The sequence below is a fragment of the Paramisgurnus dabryanus genome, chromosome 8 (genome assembly GCF_030506205.2).
Source record: "Paramisgurnus dabryanus chromosome 8, PD_genome_1.1, whole genome shotgun sequence".
Classification (NCBI taxonomy): Eukaryota; Metazoa; Chordata; class Actinopteri; order Cypriniformes; family Cobitidae; genus Paramisgurnus; species Paramisgurnus dabryanus.
In genome coordinates, this window is record NC_133344.1 from 36,954,197 (window position 1) to 36,976,839 (window position 22,643).

At 38.7% G+C, this 22,643-nt stretch overlaps 1 protein-coding gene across 1 annotated transcript; it reads right to left on the reverse strand.

Moving 5' to 3' along the window:
* Window positions 1-74: 74 nt before the first annotated feature.
* LOC135770527 (P2Y purinoceptor 12-like) lies at window positions 75-22,445 on the reverse strand. Its single transcript, XM_065280194.1, has 2 exons — window positions 22,323-22,445; window positions 75-2,093 (listed from the first exon to the last, which is right to left on the reverse strand). Exon 2 carries the CDS (start codon window positions 2,077-2,079, stop codon window positions 1,042-1,044), a length of 1,038 nt encoding a protein of 345 aa, XP_065136266.1. The 5' UTR covers window positions 2,080-2,093; window positions 22,323-22,445; the 3' UTR covers window positions 75-1,041.
* Window positions 22,446-22,643: the final 198 nt, after the last annotated feature.

Sequence of the window (22,643 nt, forward strand, 5' to 3'; positions counted from 1 at the left end):
TCAAATATAACACAAGTTGTGTTAAAAGGAACACAAAATGTGTTAGTTTAATAATAACACAGAGATGGGTGGATTCAGGGACAACACATTTTGTGTGTAACACATTCGTTCTAAGAGTGTAAGAAATATTATATTTTGCAGAAAGAACCAACTTTTTTTAGTATATTTATATATTCTGAATTAAGCACTTTTGTTCACATTAAAAATATCACATTTCTATAATTAAAATGTTTTACCTTAATGTGATTCTTAATGGTTCTTCATTTTTGATGTTTAGAATTTATTGCTTTCACTAAATAAGCATTATTAAAAGCAGTACAATAAACATCAGTACTTCAAATAATAAAATCTTAATAAATGCAATTTTTTCTTTGATTTTTGAGGTGAAATATTGACAGGTGTCATGAGATCAGTCATGTAGCTATAACAAAGCATAAGTCAGTTTAACTCTTTCGCCGCCATTGACGAGATATCTCATCAATCAAGAGAAAACGCTTCAGTGCCAATGACGAGTATTTCCGGCTTTCCGCAACTTTTTAAACCCGGAAGTATTGCCCTATGGCAAGCGGCTGCATGTCCGGGTCTGTTTTAAAGATCCCTCTGATTGGGATCTCTATAAAAAGTCCATCACAAAAATGGAATTATCTCAGCTTTTTGCTCAAAATGTGGTGTTTTTGCAGAAACTTACCCATATTCAAAAGCTGATTACAAAATAACCACTGAAGGTAGGATGAAACGTTTTTTTTTTTGTTTGAAAGCAGAGGGTCTGTTCTTTCATTTGGTTTATTGTATGTTTAAATATTTAAAGAAGAACATTTTCTGGAAGGCATTAAACTTTTGTGAAAATCATGAAAAACGCTGGCGCTGGCTGGCAACTTTTTTTTAAAACGCTGGCGGCGAAAGTGTTATGCACAGATGATGATGACATTATTTCTTAGAATAAACATATAGGGCTGAATTATAACCTCACTGCCATGATCGTATTATAAGAGATCGTTCTGCTTTTCTGAAGTTTCTCTCTTTTGTCTGTGTATTACCCGGTCATGTGCTGATCGTGTCTGTCCTGAGATCTCTGCAGCATCCAGAAGCGATACTGAGAGTGTTAAACAGAGACTTCCTGAAAGACTTGCAGAGGAAGAAGTAGATGAGTGGATCCAGCACAGCATTGAGGGAGGAAAGCCACATCATGCTCTCCTTCAACAGGAACAAGAAAAACTTCTCCTGGCAGTTAAACATCTGTCCTCGTAACTGGCTGTTGGTGAACGGCACTCGGGCAAAATGAAAAGGTACAAAGCAAACGATGAAGACAGCCAATACAAGGAAGATGTTAGCCTGTATACTGGATTTCTTCTGCTGTCCCTGGCTCACTGCATGATGAGATCTCGTTCGAGCATAAGACTTGTAAAGCTCTTTTGAAATGAGAATGTAACATATTATCACAACTATCAAGTTTCCCCAAAAGATCACCTGGCAAATAAGTATGACCACCTCATGCCATAGTAGTCCCATTGGTGTCTTCAGGCCAGTGCAGTTAAAGCGACCAGAAGTGTCCGTACGACTAGTCAAAATAATGTTTGGTAGGCAAAGAGCCACTAGCAAGGTCCATATGAAGCCTGATAGGAGCTTTTTGTGCTTTAGGCGTCTCTGGCTGGTGCCGGCAGAAGGCCACATGGTCTTTCTACAGCGATCGATGCTTATTAGGCCAAAAAACAGAATGCTGATATACATAGTGAGGTAGAAGAGCACGTATGACACGCGACATGTGAAGACATGCATCCCTTCGAATGTTACGTTTGAGTCGCTGAGGATCTTAAAAGGGAAAGTGAGAGTCATGATAATATCAGCCACAACAATGTTCTTTAAGTAGATGATAAAGTGAGATTTGCTGGGGATCCTGAGGAAGACCCATGCTGCCAGGCCGTTCAGAGATAGGCTGAGGATAAAGAGAATGCTGTAGAGAATTGGAAACACTGTTGTCATCAGAGGACTTTCAAGTGGACAGTCATCTGATGAATGATTTTGAGCGGTTTGATTGGAGTAAGTGTCTGTGACTCCTGTCCGTACTGTTGTGAACTCCATGGATAACTCGAGTCCTGATAAAGACAAAAAGCAAAATAAAAGATTTACTGTGTGCATTCATACTACTATTCCACTCAAACTTCTTCTCCAATATACACTATGGGGTGGTTTCCCAGGCAGGGATTGGCTTAAGCCAGGACTAGGCCTTAGTTTAATAAGGAAATATAACTTTAACAAACATCCCTTACTAAAAACATTACCTGTGTGCATTTTGAGGCCAAACAAAGGGCACTGATGTATTTTAATAATATAAATTATATATAGTGTTAAGTTACCTTTCTTTAAAAAATATTGGGTAATTGCCAGCACATTTTCTCTCTCTCTCTCTCTCTCTCTCTCTCTCTCTCTTCCAGTGTGACTGAGTCCAAGTGGATGGAGTGGTGTCCTGTGTTAGTCAATCTTTTAAATTTTTTCTTCCTTCTGTGTCTTGTTTAAGTGTTTGCAACTTTTTACTAGTTTTTTGTGCTTGGCTTTTGGACCACGTGCTGTGTGTTGTTTGGGGGAGCATGTCGGTCCCACAAGCACAGCTTTTTCAAGAGTGTCCTGGCCAAGGGAGGCAGCAGTACAACCACACATACAGTACACGCAAATACAAGATACACAATAACACAAAAAAATATAAGACAACTGAAACAACAAATCCCTCAGAGTCAACCAGAATCCTAACACATCAAATAAAACATCCACAGCCAGATGTGGCTGCCTCTAAGTCAAACAACATCCTTTTAAAAACGGCCAGTGAAACCAGCTTAGTAAGTTTCATAGATGTCTGCAACTTGTTCTTTTTCCCTGACTCAGATCTAACCTTTGGAACAGATAAAAGGAAAAGATCCTGGGAACGAAGGTTATAAGACCCAGTGCTTTTTACACTAATTATAAGTCAGGAGGTAGGATGGAAGGAGACCTAATATTGCTTTGTATATAAAGGTATGCCAATGTTGAAGTCTCTGTATTGATAAAGATGACCATCCAACATGATTATAAATTTAAGTTTTAATCTTTTTTCTAGCTGCTGAATATGAAGGCTAAAAGAAAAATATTCATCAATTAAAATACAGAGATATATGTACTTGCAGACAAATTCAATTTTTGTACCCTAAGTGGTGAGGATTGAGGGCACATTTGATTTAGATTTTGTATTTGTAAAAAGCATGACTTTAGTTTTATCTGCATTAAGAAAAAGTTTTAATTAATAAAGATTCTGTTGAAGCAAGTTGTAACTGGGAGAGGGCTAGCCTGGTTCAACCAGACTCTCGAACATTCATTTCATTTTTACAGAGAGTCTGGCCACGCTCCATTGCAAAGCGTTACTTCCGTTAAGGAGGGTCCATTGTTGAAGTTTAAAACTATTGGATATGCCCAGAGTCACTCAGGATCTGCCAAAGCCAATCGCTAACGTGTGGTCGTGACGTATATCATGCACCGAAACCGTCCGAAAACAACAAGTCAGAATAATCAGACAAACAAAACTTATCAAACCTGGTTCTTGCTCCGGCTTTAACTTCTGTATATTCTGCAGTTTTGCAACAACGGACCGAATAGCTTTTCTCACGTCTTTCTCCGCTGCCATTACTGAACTACAACTCAAACTGACGCACAACCTCAACGTCATCGTTCTTAGCCACCCCCATCTGTTCACTGATTGGTCCTGCAGATTTTTGCAGGATTAAACAAAACTCTATAGAGCAATCCCAGACGTACTGCTGAAGCTAAATGAAATTTAAGCGGAAGCACGTAGGAGGGCGAAGCCAGGCTAGGAGAGGGCCTGGTCTACGGTGAGTTCTGAGCAATACAGTACTGTGTCATCAGCATAAAAATGAAATTTAACATTAGACACATTGTGGTCAATGTTATTAATATTAAGGATAAATAGAAATGGCCCTAGGACTGATCCCTGAGGCACACCTTTTGATATTTTCAGATAGCAAGTGCTACCCTCCGCCTGCACACACTGAGTCCTGTCTGTAAGGAAGTTAACAAACCAGCCAATAGTTTGCTCACTGAGCACTGCCCTATACAGTCTTTGTTGCCTTTGAAAGGTCAATAAAAAGGGCTGCACAATGCCGCTTGTTATCCATTGATTCAATAAAGTAATTTAAAACTTTAAGAGCTGCCGATTGTACTATGCCCTTTTCTAAAACCAGATTGGAAATCAGATAAAACATTATAACTGTTAAAAAAATTATTTAACTGATCACTGACAAGGGATTCTAGAACCTTGTACTGACAGTTTAGAGATTGGTCTATAGTTATTCAAGATGGAAGGATCACCACCTTTTAAAAAGGGAACCACAGGCTGATTTCCAGAGAGGAGGAATCGCATTTATGTTTAAACACGGGGTACGGCAATAAAATTTCCTGCAAGCTTTAGAAAATAGGGATCTAATTTATCAGGTCCTGCAGATTTTGTTGTGTCCAAATGCTTAAGGGCTTTATTTACGTCTGAAACTGTGATAGAACTAAAACTAAAAGGCTGGATAGAAGGATTTAGACCAACAGTCTCAACAGTAGAGGAACAATCATGCTGAGGACTGAATGACTGCACATCAAATGAGAAAATCCGAAGTTGCATCGAGAGGTACCAAACTACAAGAACCGAACCAGCCGGGACAGTCGAGATTGTCACGTACCTACAAAAGGGTATTGGAACAAGCTTGCGTCTGATCTGCAGCGATATCATTCTGGCTTGGTGGGATGTCAGTCAGCGAGTTCTCTGATTCTGACCTTGTTCTTTTACTACTCAGAGTCTAAAACCAGGAGGGCATATTAAAGAGTTCATGGTATTTTTATTTTAACCGAGCAGCTATGGTTGCGCATTTTACACACAAACACACACCTCCCCGGACCACGTTGAGTTGTTGACACTGACAGCAGCAAAAGTGCTGCATGTGTTTTTAACTTGTAAAACTCAAGGGTGTATTGGTTAATGTAGTCTCTGCTCTTGGTGGGATAAATTAAGAAGCGTTGTTAAGGGCGCTCTGAAAAGTGGCAGTGAAGCCAAATTATTAAAACCTCTGATTTAAACAGATGTGCAAATGAGCGTACTGGTACGCTAAAAGCACGTTCTGGGCACACTGAGAGGTGGTGGTACACTCAAGAGCTATATTTGGAAGTGGCGGTACTGAGTACCGGCGCGTACTGACCCACTTAAAGCACTGATGGTGCGGCCAGTGAGGCAGCGGTGCTGTTGGGCTCAGTTGCTCCGCAGACAGCCACAGATTCTCTTAGAGAGGCTGTGGCCAGATCGTCCATGTTGCGTAAAGAGCATCCTTTTTCGGTGCAAGCTGAATTTACCTCGGACACAGTTACAAATGTTGGAGATATGACACAGCTCATTGAAAATGGAAAAGATGAGAATAATGTTGCGGGTTGCAAAAGGAAAGTGAGATTAATGGTGAGGAAGAACAAACAATGTTTAAAATGCCCCAGAAAAGAAAGAAGACAATCTGATTGGCTAACACACGCGTTTCCACCTGAAAAGTTGAGAAATGTTCAACTTCTGCTGAGCAACGGCACTTACACGGCGCAGATGGATCCACAATTCAGTTTGCTAAAGCATGTTGTCACCCATTAAAAGTGAATGTGTTACGCCGCATGCACCGTTAATGTCACTAAGGAGTTGGCTCGCTCTTTAGAGTTTTTAGGGACAGATGTAGTTGTTTTTCAGAAGCTAGCTCAGTCCACTGGGGAATCTCGGTTTTTAGAAGCCTGCTCAAAGAAGAAGGCTCAGCTGGCTGATCTTCTGGGGTACAAAATACAGGGGGCTCTGGTCTGTTCATGTTTCCTAAATTTGGATCAGATGGATGCTCCATCTAAATACTTTTTCAGTTTGGAGAAGAAAAATGGTCAAAAGTGTTTTATTCATGCTTTGAGCTCTGTTGTTAGATCACGCTGAAAACTTCACTGTATCGCTCAAAGTGTGTTATACCTCACAAGAGAGGAGGTTTAATTCACTTACAAAGTAGATATGCTGCGTTTCTTTTTACAAAGTTTACAAAGTAACTTTTTTACAAAGGCTGCTTGATGGTTCAACTGACTTTTGCTGGCGTGCTAGTAGCTGTAATATTCTGGGTACCTTTGGAGGATTTGGTCTGGACAAGTCCCTTTCTAAATGGATCCTACCAGAACGTTTTTAAAGTATAGGGACTTTTTTGGATACAAAAGACTGAGAACTTTTTCTCTCTTCACTGGCTACTACAACAACAATTTGTACTTGGGGCCCGTCAAGACATTATGGTAAATGGTAACTTACGGGGCTTTAACACTCTTTTGCAGAGATCTAAGGTTTTCACTCTCGGTAACTGGACCATATATCAAGAATGTGGAGGCAGCATCCAAATACATAGGTGTTAGGTCCATCCATTTGTTTGAACAGTTTTTAAATAAGATAAAACAATGTTTCACAATTGATGAGGATCACCTATTGAAAGATTTATTCCCAGGGGATAGCACTCCTGAAGTAGATGATCCCTTTCCATGTTTAATTGTCCAACCCAGTCTTGATAAGAGTTTAAGTCTGTTGCTAAAGAATAAGAAATTGTTTGCCAAAAGAGTTGATACACCTTGGCGGTCTTTTTTTTAAACTGAGTGAAGATGTTAAACCTGAATGGAGGTCACTTTATAAGCCAAAATTGTCAAAGAGAACAGGTGACATCCAAAGGAGAATTATCCATGGCGCAATTGCTGTGAATTCTTTTGTTTCTGTGTTGAACCCAGAAGTCAGTCCTGCCTGTCCTTTTTGTCAGCAGAGGAAGACTGTATTTCATGCATTTGCACTTTGTTCTAGACTAGAATTTTTATTAATGAACTTAAAAGACTTGTTTGCCAGGTTTAATGAAAGGTTTTGTATTGAGACTTTAATTTTGGGTTTTAAGTATTGTCGGATGAATTGCTTTATGTGTCAATTGTTAAATTTCTTAGTGGGGCAAGCAAAAATGGCCATTTACATCTCCAGGAAAAATAAAATAGAACAAAGGTTTGAAGATAATGTCAACGCATGTTTTGTGTCCTTGGTAAAGTCTATAGAGTTTTGATAGATTTCAGATTTTATAAAATCGTGGAAGATCTTTCCACTTTTGAATCGATATGGTGTATTTATGGTGGTAATGGCACTTTTGGGAGTACTTCGACTCGGCGCAGTAACACTCTCCCTCTCCCATTATGAGAGGGAGAAGGGGAGTGGATTTTTCAGGCGAGTTGAAGTACTCCCAAAAGTGCTGTTCCGCCATACAATATAGTTCCTCTTTTAAATCCGCTTAGAAAAGCGCTACGTTTTATTTTGTACCACCAAACTTGCTCGTATAACTACTCGTCTTAAATAGGAAAAACGTTGATGTGTTTGGTCACTTCTAACTTTATCTCTGAGTGGTACCATTGAATGAATGGGGCTAAGCTAAATGCTATCGAAGTGTCGCAGCGTGCCCCAGCGCTTACGTGCACGCACTAAGATGATAGAGGGATGTATCAACTCTTCTTAGTTAAGGTAATTGTCATGATCCTGCCAGTCTTTCATAGTTATTCGTAGTAGTTCATGGTCATGGGGCAGGATCGTGGGGGTACCCATGTTTTGTGTGGCAGCACATGGCCTTTTGTTTGGCTAGTGTGCTGCTGTGTCTCGTTTATATCCCCACCCCCTTGTCTCCTCGTTAATTATTAATTATTGGTTAACTCTCCTCACCTGTCCTTCCCTCGTTGTCTTGTTTAGTTTTCTTATTTAAGGCCCCAGTGTGTTCTGTCCTGTGCTGGATCGTTTTGTATGTTTGTACGATTGCTGTTTTTAGCAGCTCAGTCAAAGTTTCTAGTCAAGTCTGTTAGTCTTTGTAATTGTCTTAGTCAAGTTAGTCTAGTCTTGTGTGTAGTGTCATCTGTTCCTGTGCTGTTTTCCCCCATGTGGGCCTTTGTTTTTTGGTTCAATAAACCCTGTCTGAGTTCACCGTTACCTTGCACTTGGGTCCCGTTCTTGTGAATCATGACAGGACGATCCAGCCAGTCAGGGACCCAGCAGATATCGGTGGACTCACCATGTACACTTATTGACTGTTTGCTTGTGAGGATTAGCCTTCTTCAGCTCCCGCAGTCAACTCAACCACAGCTACAGCCGTCTGCTCGGCCGCAACCACAGCTACAGCCGTCTGCTCGGCCGCAACCACAGCTACAGCCGTCTGCTCGGCCGCAACCACAGCTACAGCCGTCTGCTCGGCCGCAACCACAGCTACAGCCGTCTGCTCGGCCGCAACCACAGCTACAGCCGTCTGCTCGGCCGCAACCACAGCTACAGCCGTCTGCTCGGCCGCAACCACAGCTACAGCCGTCTGCTCGGCCACAGCCACAGCCGTCTGCTCGGCCGCAACCACAGCTACAGCCACATTTGTCTGCCTGGCCACAGCTGCACCCACAGCCGTTTACCCGGCCACAGCTACACCCACAGCCGTCTGCCCGGCTTCAGCCACAGCCTTCTGACCGGCCACTACCTCAGCGACCGTTGCCCAAGCCTCCCTGGACTTTACCCTTATGATCTTTAGTTTGGAGTTTTTGGTTGTGTTGATCACCTTGGACATTCTAGTTTATTTTATTGATCTGTTATGCTTTTTGTCATAATCTGTGCCATAGTCTTGTCTTGTCCATTGTCTTGTGTACCCCCTTGAGGAACGCCCGGTGGCGTCCCTTTAAGGGGGGCGTACTGTCATGATCCTGCCAGTCTTTCATAGTTATTCGTAGTAGTTCATGGTCATGGGGCAGGATCGTGGGGGTACCCATGTTTTGTGTGGCAGCACATGGCCTTTTGTTTGGCTAGTGTGCTGCTGTGTCTCGTTTATATCCCCACCCCCTTGTCTCCTCGTTAATTATTAATTATTGGTTAACTCTCCTCACCTGTCCTTCCCTCGTTGTCTTGTTTAGTTTTCTTATTTAAGGCCCCAGTGTGTTCTGTCCTGTGCTGGATCGTTTTGTATGTTTGTACGATTGCTGTTTTTAGCAGCTCAGTCAAAGTTTCTAGTCAAGTCTGTTAGTCTTTGTAATTGTCTTAGTCAAGTTAGTCTAGTCTTGTGTGTAGTGTCATCTGTTCCTGTGCTGTTTTCCCCCATGTGGGCCTTTGTTTTTTGGTTCAATAAACCCTGTCTGAGTTCACCGTTACCTTGCACTTGGGTCCCGTTCTTGTGAATCATGACAGTAATAACATATTTTAATATTGAAAATGAGTAGACTATTCCTTTTAGCCTGTGTTTCGGAACCTGGTGTGTTTTCTCCTTATTATTTTATTGTTTTTTTTAACAATGAACATACCTGATAGCTCTTTGGTGATGAGTTCTGTTGAGCAGGTCAACCCCATTCAAAACCGAAGCCCACCTGTTCCTTATAAAATGTCTTCTACTTTCTTCCCTGCAATAGGCAGTGGCGGAGCCAGAAGGGTGTCCGGGGTGGCACTGGACACCCCTGACGTCTAATTGGCCACCCCAGGTGCCACCCCGAAATTTTATATAATAACCTTGAGAGTTTGATGCTGATTGACATCTCGTTTCACCTATCAAAAGAAGTCTTCGTTTGACGTTTCGTCACAGCGTCGTTCAACATTTCAAATCCATCAATCAATGACAACTGCCTGCCACCCCAAATTTTTATTTGATAACCTTGCGAGTTTGATGCTGATTGACATCTCGTTTGACCTATCAGAAGTCTTTCGTTTGCCGTTTCATTGCAGCGCCGTTCAACATTTCAAGTCCATCAATCAATGACAAGAACGAGTGGAGAGGAGAAGAGAAAACATCACATTTAGGTAAGTTTTGTGATTAAAGATCAAGATTTAGTTTTCCAGAAAAAAATATTTCGAAAGTTACCTCGCTGTTAGATGCTATTTTGAAATTTACGTTAGATGCTATTAACAGATTCAGACGAGAGATCGGTTCGGTCCATACATTACGTTTAAATGTGTGCAAGTTAACGTTATACACACGTACACAGTGCAGTATCTGTGTGTAGTCTTAAACTGTTTAGCTAATATGGGGTAACTAGTTTTACAGCTGTCTGTCAGTGTTTAATGTTGTTATTAAACTATTTATCTGGTAATTTTACTCAAAAGATTACTGCAATTGCAGACATGTTAGCTATCACAAAGGTGTAAAAATTACAGGTTGCTAAGTTACTTACTGCACAGTAGGGCTACCCATGATTAAAGTAGTAACTTATGACAGTTGATTTTAAGGTGCAATTATTAAAGTGGGATTTGTAATTAAAGTTGAGATTGAAATTTAATAAAAATCCGTATTTAATGCTTAAATGTATCATATCTATGTGTCATATTTTTACATAGGGTCAATAAAACATGAAAAGAAAGGCAGATTTATCAGACTTCTTTTTAAAGAAGCAAAAAGATACAGATCAGGTGCAAACAGTCCCCAGCCCAGCCCCCAGCCCCTGCATCACCCCAGTACCCCAGAGCAGCTTCCTGCCGGATCCTAGTAGTCAGACTTCACAAGAACCACCAACAGGTTTGAGAACTCACCAGGCAGTCAGTCACTTAGTCAGTCAGTCATATGTCCAGTCCAGAATTTAAGTTAAGCTTGTTATAGATGGTTTCATCAGTTTAGGCTTTACAAAAACATTTAATTAGGTGTTGATTCATTTGTGTTCAGGTTTTGATATAGTTATGGCATTTTTATTGTGATTATACACTAATGGTTCTTGCCTTATTGTAATAGGTGTATTAGGGATTGATGCAGAGAATTCTGACTCTGAGCAGGACAGTGAGGCAGAGCTGCCAGGAGATGTAATAGAGCCCCAACCATCCACATCAAGCACCAGATATGCTGTTCCTGAAGGACCCAATGGTAGGCCAGGAATCTACTTTAACTAATAAACTAGTAAGCAGCTGTTAGTAATATTGTGGATCCCTTATTTTTTCATAGAGATGACACAATGTTTAACACATTTATTTCAGATATTTCAAGATCCCGAGATGAGGGTCCTGTACAGCCGTGTTTAAAAACATTTCCCAGAACTCAGCATGGTACAAGGAAAAGGGCTTTCAACAGCTCCTGGTATAAGGACAATTTATGGCTGGAATATTCTGTAAGTCAAGACTCGACTTATTGTTTCGCTTGTCGGCATTTTTCTTTGCCAAATACACCTGAATCTGCCTTTACATCACAGTCAGGTTTTTCTAACTGGAAAAAGGCACTGTTTAAAGATTCTGGGTTTAAGCTTCATTCAAAGGCAGAGCATCACATCAATGCCATGTATGCTTGGAATCACTATAAAAAGTCTGTTGACAGCAACTCATCAATGCTAGATGTCATAAATCAGGACAGTAAAAAGAAAGTGGAGGAAAACTGTGCTTACATAAAAACAATTGCAGATGTGCTACTATTAACTGCCACTCAAAATATAGCACAGAGAGGTCATAGAGAGTCTGACGACTCTCAAAACAAGGGCAATTTTTTGGCAATCTTAGAAGAAATAGCAAAACATGACCCTATCATAGATAAAAGGATGAATGCATGTGGTAATGCAAAGTATACAAGCCACCAAATCCAGAATGAAATTCTTGAGGTCTTGGCTGAAATGGTACAAAGTGAAATAATAAGAGAAGTAAAAGATAGTGAAGTTTTTAGTGTAATTGTAGACGAAACCAAAGATTTGAAAAAAAAGAAGAACAGTTGTCTTTAGTCTTGAGGTACTACTACAATGGGGCCATCAACGAAAGCTTTTTACACTTTTAGTCAGCTGAAAGCCTAGATGCAGCAGGTCTCACAAAAATGATAATCGATTGCCTTGAAAAACATGGTCTGGACTACAAAAATAATCTTGTGGGGCAAGGCTATGACGGTGCATCTGTCATGAGCGGAAAGCATTCTGGTGTGTCTGCAAGAATTAAAACAATGCAAGATTTGCATTTTATGTGCACTGCAATGCACATTGTTTAAATTTGGTTCCTGTAGATTCTGTAAAATCAGTGCCTGAGGCAGTTAACTTCTTTGCTCTTGTGCAGAAGCTTTATAATTTTGTGTCTGGCTCATATGTTCATCTCCGGTGGCTTGCAGTTCAGAAAGAGCTGTATCCACAACAGCAGCCGAGGGAACTGCAGAGACTTACAGATGTAAGGTGGGCATGCAGATACTTGGCATGCCGCAATCTGAGGGACAGGCTTCCAGCAGTTCTGAGAGTGCTACAGGATATAGTAACTGAAAATAGTGGTGATAGATCAGTGGAGGCGAGGGGAATTCTTTCTCAGATTGATTTACAGTTCATAGCGCTTTTGGTTATCTTTTGTAAAATTCTTGGTGATGCAAAATGTCTTTCTGAAATGCTCCAATCAAGCTCTCTTGATCTAGCAAGGGCTGTGGAACTAGTAGGTGCCCTAACAGATACATTACAGGACTACAGAAATGAGTTTTTTTTTAGGGAACTGTGGAGAGAGGTTCAAGAGATTGCAGAACACTGCAAAATAAGCATTCAAACAGTGTGTAAAAGACAACCTAAAACAAGCTTTAGATTTCATGATTCATTGATGATGAGCTCTGTAGGACAGAGAAACAGTGACCATAGTGATGGTGAGAGCTTCCAAAGAGCTATCTTTTCTCAAGTGCTTGACAGTCTCACAGCTGAGCTGCAGCGGCGTTTTTCAGAGAAGAACTGTGAGCTAATGCAAGGCATACAGTCTCTCGACCCAAAGAGTACAACATTCTTAAACAAGGAGCCTTTGTTTGCCTTTGCTCAGAGCTTTGAGTCAAATTTGGAGGACCTCAAACATGAGGTTCATCAAACTAAGCGACTTTTGGATAGGAGAGAAAAAAGTGGAAGGGATAGACCATCTAATCTCCTTGAATTTGTTGTGTTCCTAGAACCTTATAAAGAGGTCTTCCACGAGCTATTTCGGCTTTGTAAGATTTCTGTTGTCACACCAGTGAGCAGTGCTTCCTGTGAGAGAAGCTTCTCAGCTTTAAAACTGATTAAAACTCACCTTAGGACAACAATGCTTGATGACAGGTTAAGTCATCTCGGAATCCTTAGTGTTGAGTCAAGGAGGGCACGCTCTCTCAACATGGATGAGTTTGTAAAACATTTTGCACAGTCTCACCAGAACAGCAGAATTATGCTTTTTTAAATCTAACTGGGATTTGTATTTATGTTTGTATTTTTTTATTTATGTTTGTAAAATTGATAGGCACCAAATATTACCAATGTTTTTGGTCATTTTCTGCAATTTTTGATTGATACTTTACTTTGTATGTTTAATGTTTTTTTGTAAATTGATATACTGTGTATATTTAAATAAAATGTGGTCTTCATGTTACACAAATGCTTTCTTATCTCTTTGGTGCTTAATCTTTATTTTCTGATGTAGCAATATAAAAATATATATATTATAAAATAGATTATGAGAGGTATATTCTAACTCTGAGCAATTATGGGATTCATTCATCTGCCTTGTTAGGGTGATTTGTGGCATAGTCTGTGGACCCCCTAAAGTTGCCTTTGCCACCCCATGGCCACCCCATGTATAAAACTCTAGTTCCGCCACTGGCAATAGGTACATGGTATGAATGTTGCCCCGCTTAAGTTTTGATTTCTGCTCAAAATAATATACTAGCCTAATATAACCGCAGGTACCAAAAAGCCACACAATAATCCCGCAAAGCTGAGGTCTGTCAATCCAGACAGACAACTTAAAGGTCCCATTTTACCTGTGTTTTTGAAGCTACAATTGTTTACAGAGTGCAATTTAAAATGTGTTCATGTTTCATGTTTAAAAAAATGCTGTATTTTTCACACAATTTACTTATCTGTATACCGCTGTAATCAATACACCAACAGAGGCGATTCTAGGGTCTATGGGGGCCCCAAGCAGAAAATTCCCTGTGTGCAAAACTTCTATACAATGTCCTTTGCTTATTACACGGCTCTCTGGAATGCTTGATTCTGATTGGTCAGTTGAGACATTTGCAGGTTCGTTCTTTTCGAATAATAACCGCTCCAAAATAATAACGCATAGCCGGTACTACTTTTACGAGTAAGATCGCTCCGCGCCAATAAAGATCAATAAAGATTACTGTTTGTGACAAACACTGGACAACCACGACAAGACACAGAGAGCTTACTGAGACTGAACTTGACAAAATAGAGCATGACAGATACGAAGCCAACACACAAAAAAATACAGAATGGGCATTAAAACTTCTCAAAGACTGGCTAAAAGAGAAAAAATGGAGACAGACAAGTATGAAGCAGAGGATCTTAATAAGGTATTACGATCATTTTATGCATCTGTGCAAAGTTTCGCGGAAGGATAAAAATGTTAATTTAAAACAAATATGCCAATAAAATGTTTCAAATTCATATTCATGTCCAGTTTTTTTTCTTATGTGACAAGTAGCCGTGTAATAAGCGGGATAATGTAGAGTCAGCCGGTAGTTATCGGGAAATAAGCCCCTTCAGTGTGATACAAGACCCTCCGCTTCGCGTCGGGTCCTGATCACACTGTCGGGGCTTATTTCCCGATAACTACCGGCTGCCTCTACATTATCCCTTACTTAACCCACTATTCTACAGTGCAACAGTTATTGCGAAAGATACATACAAGTGTAATCTTCATCATACCTAACATTATTAACATGTTTTGATGCATAAATGGCATAGCATGTTTGGAAATAATGACAGCAGAGAAATATTTTCTACATTATACAATGATAGCAATGATTAATAACTTATTTTTACAACAATATTTTAAGAAACCAGTCATTTTATGACTGCTATACTAAATAATCTCAGTAAAGTTACTGCTAACTGTTATGTAAGTTAGTGTCCTAGAGTTAAATATTAGTAAACTAAATATTAATTTCATATCTGAAAATACAGAACAGTATACAGTAACACATACATCTGTTGATTTTCTCAGCAACAATGCAATTCTATAGACTTGACAAGAGGTTTTCCAGAGATTTGTTTGATAATGTTTGAGACCTGACAGGGTTAGGATGTAGTTTGTCTTACCTCCCTTAAACTCATCATCTCTCCTTTCTTCTTCCCTTTCCCTGCTTTGCACAAAAAATTTCTGATGTCCATCTACAGAAGCCAATAATGATCGAGTCAAAATAGGATTTGCATTGTTATTTAGAAACTTCCTTTAGTCTCGTCATGTTTTCATAAGCTAACTCACTCGCGTGGCGTCTTTTGAATGCGGTTGTGAATGCAATGAATGCAAAGACGCACGCGGACATGAATATGTGCGTGTACGCGTCATTGCAACTGCTTCGTTGCTTTTACAAGCGTAAATTTGTAACTACATTGCATATAGATCCGTTTTTGCCGTGATTGTCTTTGTAAAGGATTGCACTAGTTAACTGCTAAAATTTAAACTTGAGATTTACACCGGGGCACAAAAGATTTACACTTGGGCACGTGCCTGACTGGAGCTGGACCGGACACATTAAACCACATGTGGGTACGAGGCTGCTCACTTTAGCACCTTTTGCGGTTAAATTGTTTTAAATCACTTGAGTGTTTGACTACAATACACAATCCCAGGTTATATAGGCCCAATAATGTTTAACAGGTGACGGGTAATCAGCAGAGCGCAAGGCACTATGGGGTTTGAAGTTCATGTTAGTATTCGGGTAACTGAGTGTATTGGAAAACAGGGGCATTGACGCTGACATCCTTAACAGTATCATATAGTAGTGTCTTTTTCTTTATTTCTCTATGACATATAGGGGTTTCCTGGAAAGGTCTTTTCCAGACTAAAATGCATTGTTTGAACTGCTTTAATTTGAAAACATCTTGCACTGATGTATCTTAACATATATATATATATATATATATATATATATATGAGAGATATTTGGGAGATATTTTTGAAAGCTGGAAGGGGGCCCTCCTTTAACTCCGCTTTGCATCGTGCCACATTACCACCTTGGGTGTGCATTATTTTCTAATAATTCAAACAATTCAAAGTCAATTATTCCTCTTATACCACGGTTACCACAAAAATTGCTCTGGTGCCTATTTTTAAGACATTTAAAAGGGTGCGGGTTACAAAAAAATTATCAAAACTCATGGAACATTTCTCAGCCAATCAGAATAAAGCATTCAACAGCCCTGTGGTATAACTATATCAAATGTAGGCATACGTAAACTTTACCTAAATTGGCTAATAAAATCTGATTGGTCCCTGAAGTCCCCCTGTCCTCTAGTCATCATTGATTTACATCAATGACTCAGTAAATGTATATAAGGCAATAATTAAAAATAGACAGCTCCACACGCATTGCAGAGGCACACCCTTCAGATGTTTCTACTTACAGATGTAACCACATGGTACTTTCTAACTTGACACTATACAGATCAAAAGCTACACATTGTTAACCCTCTGGGTTCCAACCATTTTGGGACACTGGCAGAGGTTTTGACATGCTCTTACATTTGGTCTTTTTTCAGTTTCTTTAAACATAATAATGGCAAGTGTCTTATAACACTGCGTTCAGCACAAACTGGGCTATAGTATTATATGAGCTACATGTATGTACACGTTGTACACATGTATGCATGGTTTTTAAAAAAAGCAACATTTTTAAGTCACTAATATAAGTCCACAAAACCCATACTAAACATGTAAACATGTTTTCACAAGACTTTTCTTAACAGAATCTAGTAGTCTAGAGTTTTTTCTTTAAAATTATGTCAAAATCATCCTGCCTACTCAAATAAAACAATATATTGATTTAAAAAATGTAAGACACTTTTTGTTTAGAGGGGCCGTATGCGAGAAGGATTGATTGACAGCTGAGCAACAAAAGACTTGCATAATGAGCTGCATAATGAGCCTTTAGGCAGGAATGTGAGATTGTTTTCGTTTAATGTTTACAGTTAATAAGACATGCTTTTTAATTACTGAAATTTAATTTCACCACTAAAACCAGAATTCTGAATAATTAAACACCGAATTTGAGAAGACATAGAATGGGACTCAATGATCAATGTGACTGCCACAACATACAGGTTGTGCTCAGGTCTAAGTACTCATTTTGCACATCATCGATCATCTAATTCACTAAGAGGACAAGGGCACAAAATGTGGCATTTAGCAGATTCTGCCAACAAATTGAAGTGACATTTAGCTTCTGAATGGTGTGAGGCCAGGATTAAGCATATTTGAAGAAAAGTATTTGATTAACATATAATACGTATGAGAGCATTCTATCAATATTATTATATTGCATCTGAGCTCCTAAATTCAAGCTCCAGTTCAAGATTTGTATTTTCTGTGTGTATTTCTTTTAGTGTTGTGACTCAAATTTTTTGTTACTTGTGTGTTTGTACTTATGGAAGGTATTTTTGGACTTTTTAAAATTAATTAATTAAATGATCAAATAAAAAATTAAATCACAAAATATGTCTCAAATTTGAAAATTAAATGCTAAAATAAAAATTTGAACATTATATTAAATTATTTCGTTTTCAACGTGATGAAGCATCATTCCGGCCAAATTGAAAAATTAAATTAAATTGATGATTTGACATTTAATTTTCCATATAATCTTGAGGCAAGACAATATTAAAATCAAAAGGCAAACTTGAAAAGCAATCTGTAAATACATTTTTTAAAGGCTTTTCATTCATGCACAAGCAATAATAGGGACAAAATTAAAATATAAAGTTCAGTTTTAAATTTATGTTCTCTTTTATTTATTGGTTTTCATTTTCGTTTTCGTTTTGATTTTCAACCTGTATGCAAATTCAATGTTAATCAGTGGGTGGGGTTTACTTGCTCAAAAAAATGGATTGGCTGAAGCAGTGTTGCCAACTCAGTGACTTTGTTGCCAACTTAGCTTCTTTATTGCTACATTTAGTGATTTTTAGACCCATTTAGACAAACTTAGCAACTGTTTGAAAGAATCTTAGCTTCACATCTGTTCAGATAGGCTACTGTGTCACTTGTACTGGCCCACGAGTGCCGGGTGTCACTCTCTCTGTGAAATGTGCGCCTAGTGTCTACCCTCTGTGCATGGAGCTGGGCTATGAACAACATTTAAACTGTACGAACTGACGCGTGGATGAGATTCAGATGAATTGTTTACATTTCAAAGGAGGAACCAACACTAAAAAGTGTCTGGTCAGCTGTTATGTATATGTGTATTTTCACACAATAGATCCGGTGAGGCGGCAGTTTAACGAGATGCAGAAATATACCGACCAGTAACTTACTTTAAAATGAACATTATCTGTTTATTTATGTGTTGTCTGTACCACCCCATAAGTATTAGGACTTGCGTCCTCTGTGAAATGCGAGTCTCTCGGGGTCTACTCTTTACACTGCACTGGACACAACATACAGTTCTGACCATAGCTGAAGTGTGCAAGAGGAGCTACACACATAAAGGGGATCGCACACCGGCCGTGCAGCTCAGCGTCACGCCGCGTCGAGTCGCATCTAGGACAACCCGGAGGTATTGTAATTGTGCACATTAAATAGCGCGAGCTTCATCAGATAGCGTCTACTTCAAAATGCAAAAAATACGTTAGCAGCCAATGTTAATCGTTAATGATTTGGGACAAATATGATGTTATTTAATGTTAAACTATGCGAGTGGCGCTGTGTGGTGCAACAGGGATTTGAGCAACTTCCTGAGTCACAGCTGGGCGGCGCGGACAGGTGCCACCTGGCGGCGCCGGTGTGCGTATACTCATAGAAAACAATGTGTTCGATTTATTTAGACCGGCGCTGCGCAGCGTGGCCGGTGTGCGATCCCCTTAAGGGTTGTGACGATAACCACGTTAACGCATCAACGTAGTTGTAAGATGCCAGCTGTGGTGATGTAACGGCCACAATCTTCTTAAACATGAAGCAACATCTCTGCAAGGAAATGTCAGAGCCATGCGCATTACAAGTTCAGGTGCAAGGAGTCCGAGCCACACGTGTTACAAGCTTTCTCGCGCAAGGAGAAGCAGGCACTGTTGGTGATGATAATAATATCATAATAATAATTAAAACTATAATGGGCAAACATGACAACTATTGTTATGAAGGCAGGTGAGCGCTACTGACAGCGCAACTCGTTATTTGGTTGAATGCTGTGTTTATAAAAAATCTAATTAAACATACTAACAATAAGATCATTGAATAATATTTCTTTTCAATATCTTTTAAGTTTAAAATGAATTATGGAACCGTTTTTGTCATTGTTTGTAACCCATTTTTGTTTTCAATAAATTATACAGCATCTCAGTTAGTTTGGAGAAGTGCGTTTCTATCCACGGACAGTTAACCGAAAAACATTGTCTAAAGATAGGAATTAGGTTTTGCGGTTTTGCACAACTCATCAGAAACAATCTTAAACTCTTTATGTTCTTTCTACAGCTTTTCAAGTTGATATACTATGAAATGTATTGTATAAAATGGGTTATAAACGATGACATAAAAGTTCTATAATTCATAGTTTATTCAAAAGATATAAAATACAAAAGTAAACATATAGAAATACATATTTGTATTTGTATTTATTTATTTAATAGGGACCATGCATATTCATGAACAATGTTGTAAAGACAGACAACATGTAAATATGCCAGAATTAGTTAAAAAAAATACTACTTTTCATCTGTAGTCCCTAGGCCAGTAACAAACACTAACCAGAACATACCCAACAACATACCACATTAATTCACTGTGACAACTACAAGGAATAAAAATATCCATGAACAATACAAATAGACACATTTAAATAGACATAATAAAATACAACAACAAAGATGCCATTTTAGTATCAGTAAAACAAGTGCAGTATATCAATATAGCAGTTAATAATGTGTACAACTCTGGTTCTCCAAGAGCCACAATTTCAATTGTGTTTTAAAATTGTTAAAAGTTGGACACTCTCTTATTGGTAGAGGCAAACTATTCCACAATTTACCACCTATTATTGACAACACATTTTGACCAAGGGTAGTACGTCTAAATGGTATCACACAGTCCCTTTTTACAGAGGCCCGTGTGCTACCTCCACTTGCAAGCCTTTTGTAAAGGCATGCAGTGGAGGCGGGGCAAGATTGTTTAGCACCTTATAGACCAGACAGATGTACTTAAAACGTTTAAAATTCTCAAAACTTAGAAAATTATGTCTCTCTAAAATATTACAGTGGTGAAATAACATTGTCTTCTTATCATTTTTATGGCTTTCTTAAAAATAGATTCAATAGTTTTTAGATTAGATATACTAGTTAAAGACCAGTTTATAAAACAATACTCAATATGTGAAAAAATCATAGTATATAGGAACAACTTGGCAGCTTTGATGTTAAGACAACACATTCTCATGACGCCACTTGACCATGCATCAATATGTTACGCGGAGGGTATACCTTTCGCGTCATTTTTTGACGAACTGGGGACTTCAATACTATTACGTCCGTTGCATTCTCTTTCCTATTTTCTTACCATTTTCGCGTCGGTTTAGGGTTAGATTACGCAAAATTAAACAGTGTACGCGAAATTAAACAGTTGTCACCTGGCGTTGGGGTTAGAGTTAGGTTTGGGTAGGGATGTCATTATGTAAATCTAACCCTAAACCGACGCGAAAATGGTAAGAAAATAGGAAAGAGAATGCAACGGACTTAATAGTATTGAAGTCCCCAGTTCGTCAAAAAATGACGCGAAAGGTATACCCTCCGCGTAACATATTGACGCATGGTCAAGTGGCGTCAAATATTGACGCCATGGGGTGAGAATGGGTTGGTTAAGAAATGGCCTAATTTGTTTAAAATTCTGCAGACTGAATTTAACTTTATTTGCTACATTTTTTTCATATATCATGTTGTTATTGCTAATATAATTTTTTGTTTTAATAATATATAAGATTACGGCTTTCCTGGGAATGGGTTGTTGTGCTGTTAACTGCATAACCGTGTGATTTTGTTGCTTCTTCACCGCGGTAAAAAAAAAAATCTGTTTGGTCACAGCCCTATGCACAAACCAGCGTTACAAATGAGGACCACTTACAAATATGCACGGTTTAAATTGGGTCGTGGCCGAGCCCCGTCACAAAGGCTGAAGATCTACTCCTTGCCAGTGTGCCTGCTGCAAAAGTAAGTGACCGCTGTGTGTGTCCATTCTCATGAAATGCAAACAAATAACACGCAGTGTGATTATCGTGCTATACCTAAGCCAAATTTCAATTTTGCGAGCATATAATACGCCAGTCCTCCCAGGAATTTGGCATATGTATTGCACGATAATCACACTGCGTGTTATTTGTTTGCATTTCATGAGAATGACTGATGCCTCACCAGATCAGATGTGTGAAAATTTGCACATACATATCAGTGGACCAGCCACTTTTTAGTGTTGGTTCCTCCTTTGAAATATAAACAATGTATGCGAATCTCATCCACGCATCAGTTCGTACAGTCTAAATGTAGCTCACTGCCCAGCTCCATGCACAGAGACGCCAGACGCACATTTCACCAGGATAGCGACACCCCGCACTCGTGGGCCAGTTCAAGCGACACAGTAGCCTATTTGTACAGATGTGAAGTTAGGATTCATCCAGACAGTCACTAAGTTTGTCTAAATGGGTCTAAAAGTTGCTAGATGTAACAATTAAGTCGCTAAGTTGGCAACACAGTCGCTTAGTTGGCAACACTGCTTCAGCCAATCCCCTTTTTTTGAGCAAGTAAACCCCACCCACTGATTAACATTGAATTTGCATACAAGTTGAAAATTAAAATAAAAACGAAAATGAAAACCAATAAATCAAAGAGAAAATAAAATTAAAACTTTACATTTTAATTTTGTTCCTATTATTGCTTGGGCATGAATAAAAAGCCTTTTAAAAAATGTATTTACAGATTTCTTTTCAAGCTTGCCTTTTTATTTTAATATTGCCCCAAAATTATATGGAAAATTAAATGTCAAATCAATTTAATTTACTTTTTTAATTTGGCCGGAATGATTTATGATGCTTCATCACGTTGAAAATGAAATAATTTTTATAAATAAATAATTATTAATTATTTTAGCATTTAATTTTCAAATTTGGGACATATTTTGCAATTTTATTTCAGCATTTAATTAATTAATTTTAAAAAGTCCAAAAATACCTTCCATATAACATAGTTAAATAGGCCCTTATCACATCTAGAATGCCTAAAGTTAAAGCTTATAAATGTTTACATATTTAATATCGGGTTAAAAAGTTAAGAGTTTACATAACTTATGATGATTATTTGCCTGTCATATTTAGTATATTATTACTTACCTATTTGTTAGATAATACTTGAATCAAAACATGTGCAGTATAGATCCTTGGACCAGAGCTACGAGATCTCAGGAGCATAAAACACACAGACTCGGACGTGCAAATGCTTCAAGCTTATTTATTCTGTTTACAAAGTCAGCTTATACAGGAAGTATTGGTTGTGGTGCTTTTCTTTATATGCTAAAAATGTTTGATGTACATACTGATGAGGCAATGATATTGCTCTTAAGGAAATGATGAAAGCTCACTGGAAAATTACTGAGAGGGCACAATATGAGACACATTTCCATCAAACACAGGCATGCATGCACACAATTGTAT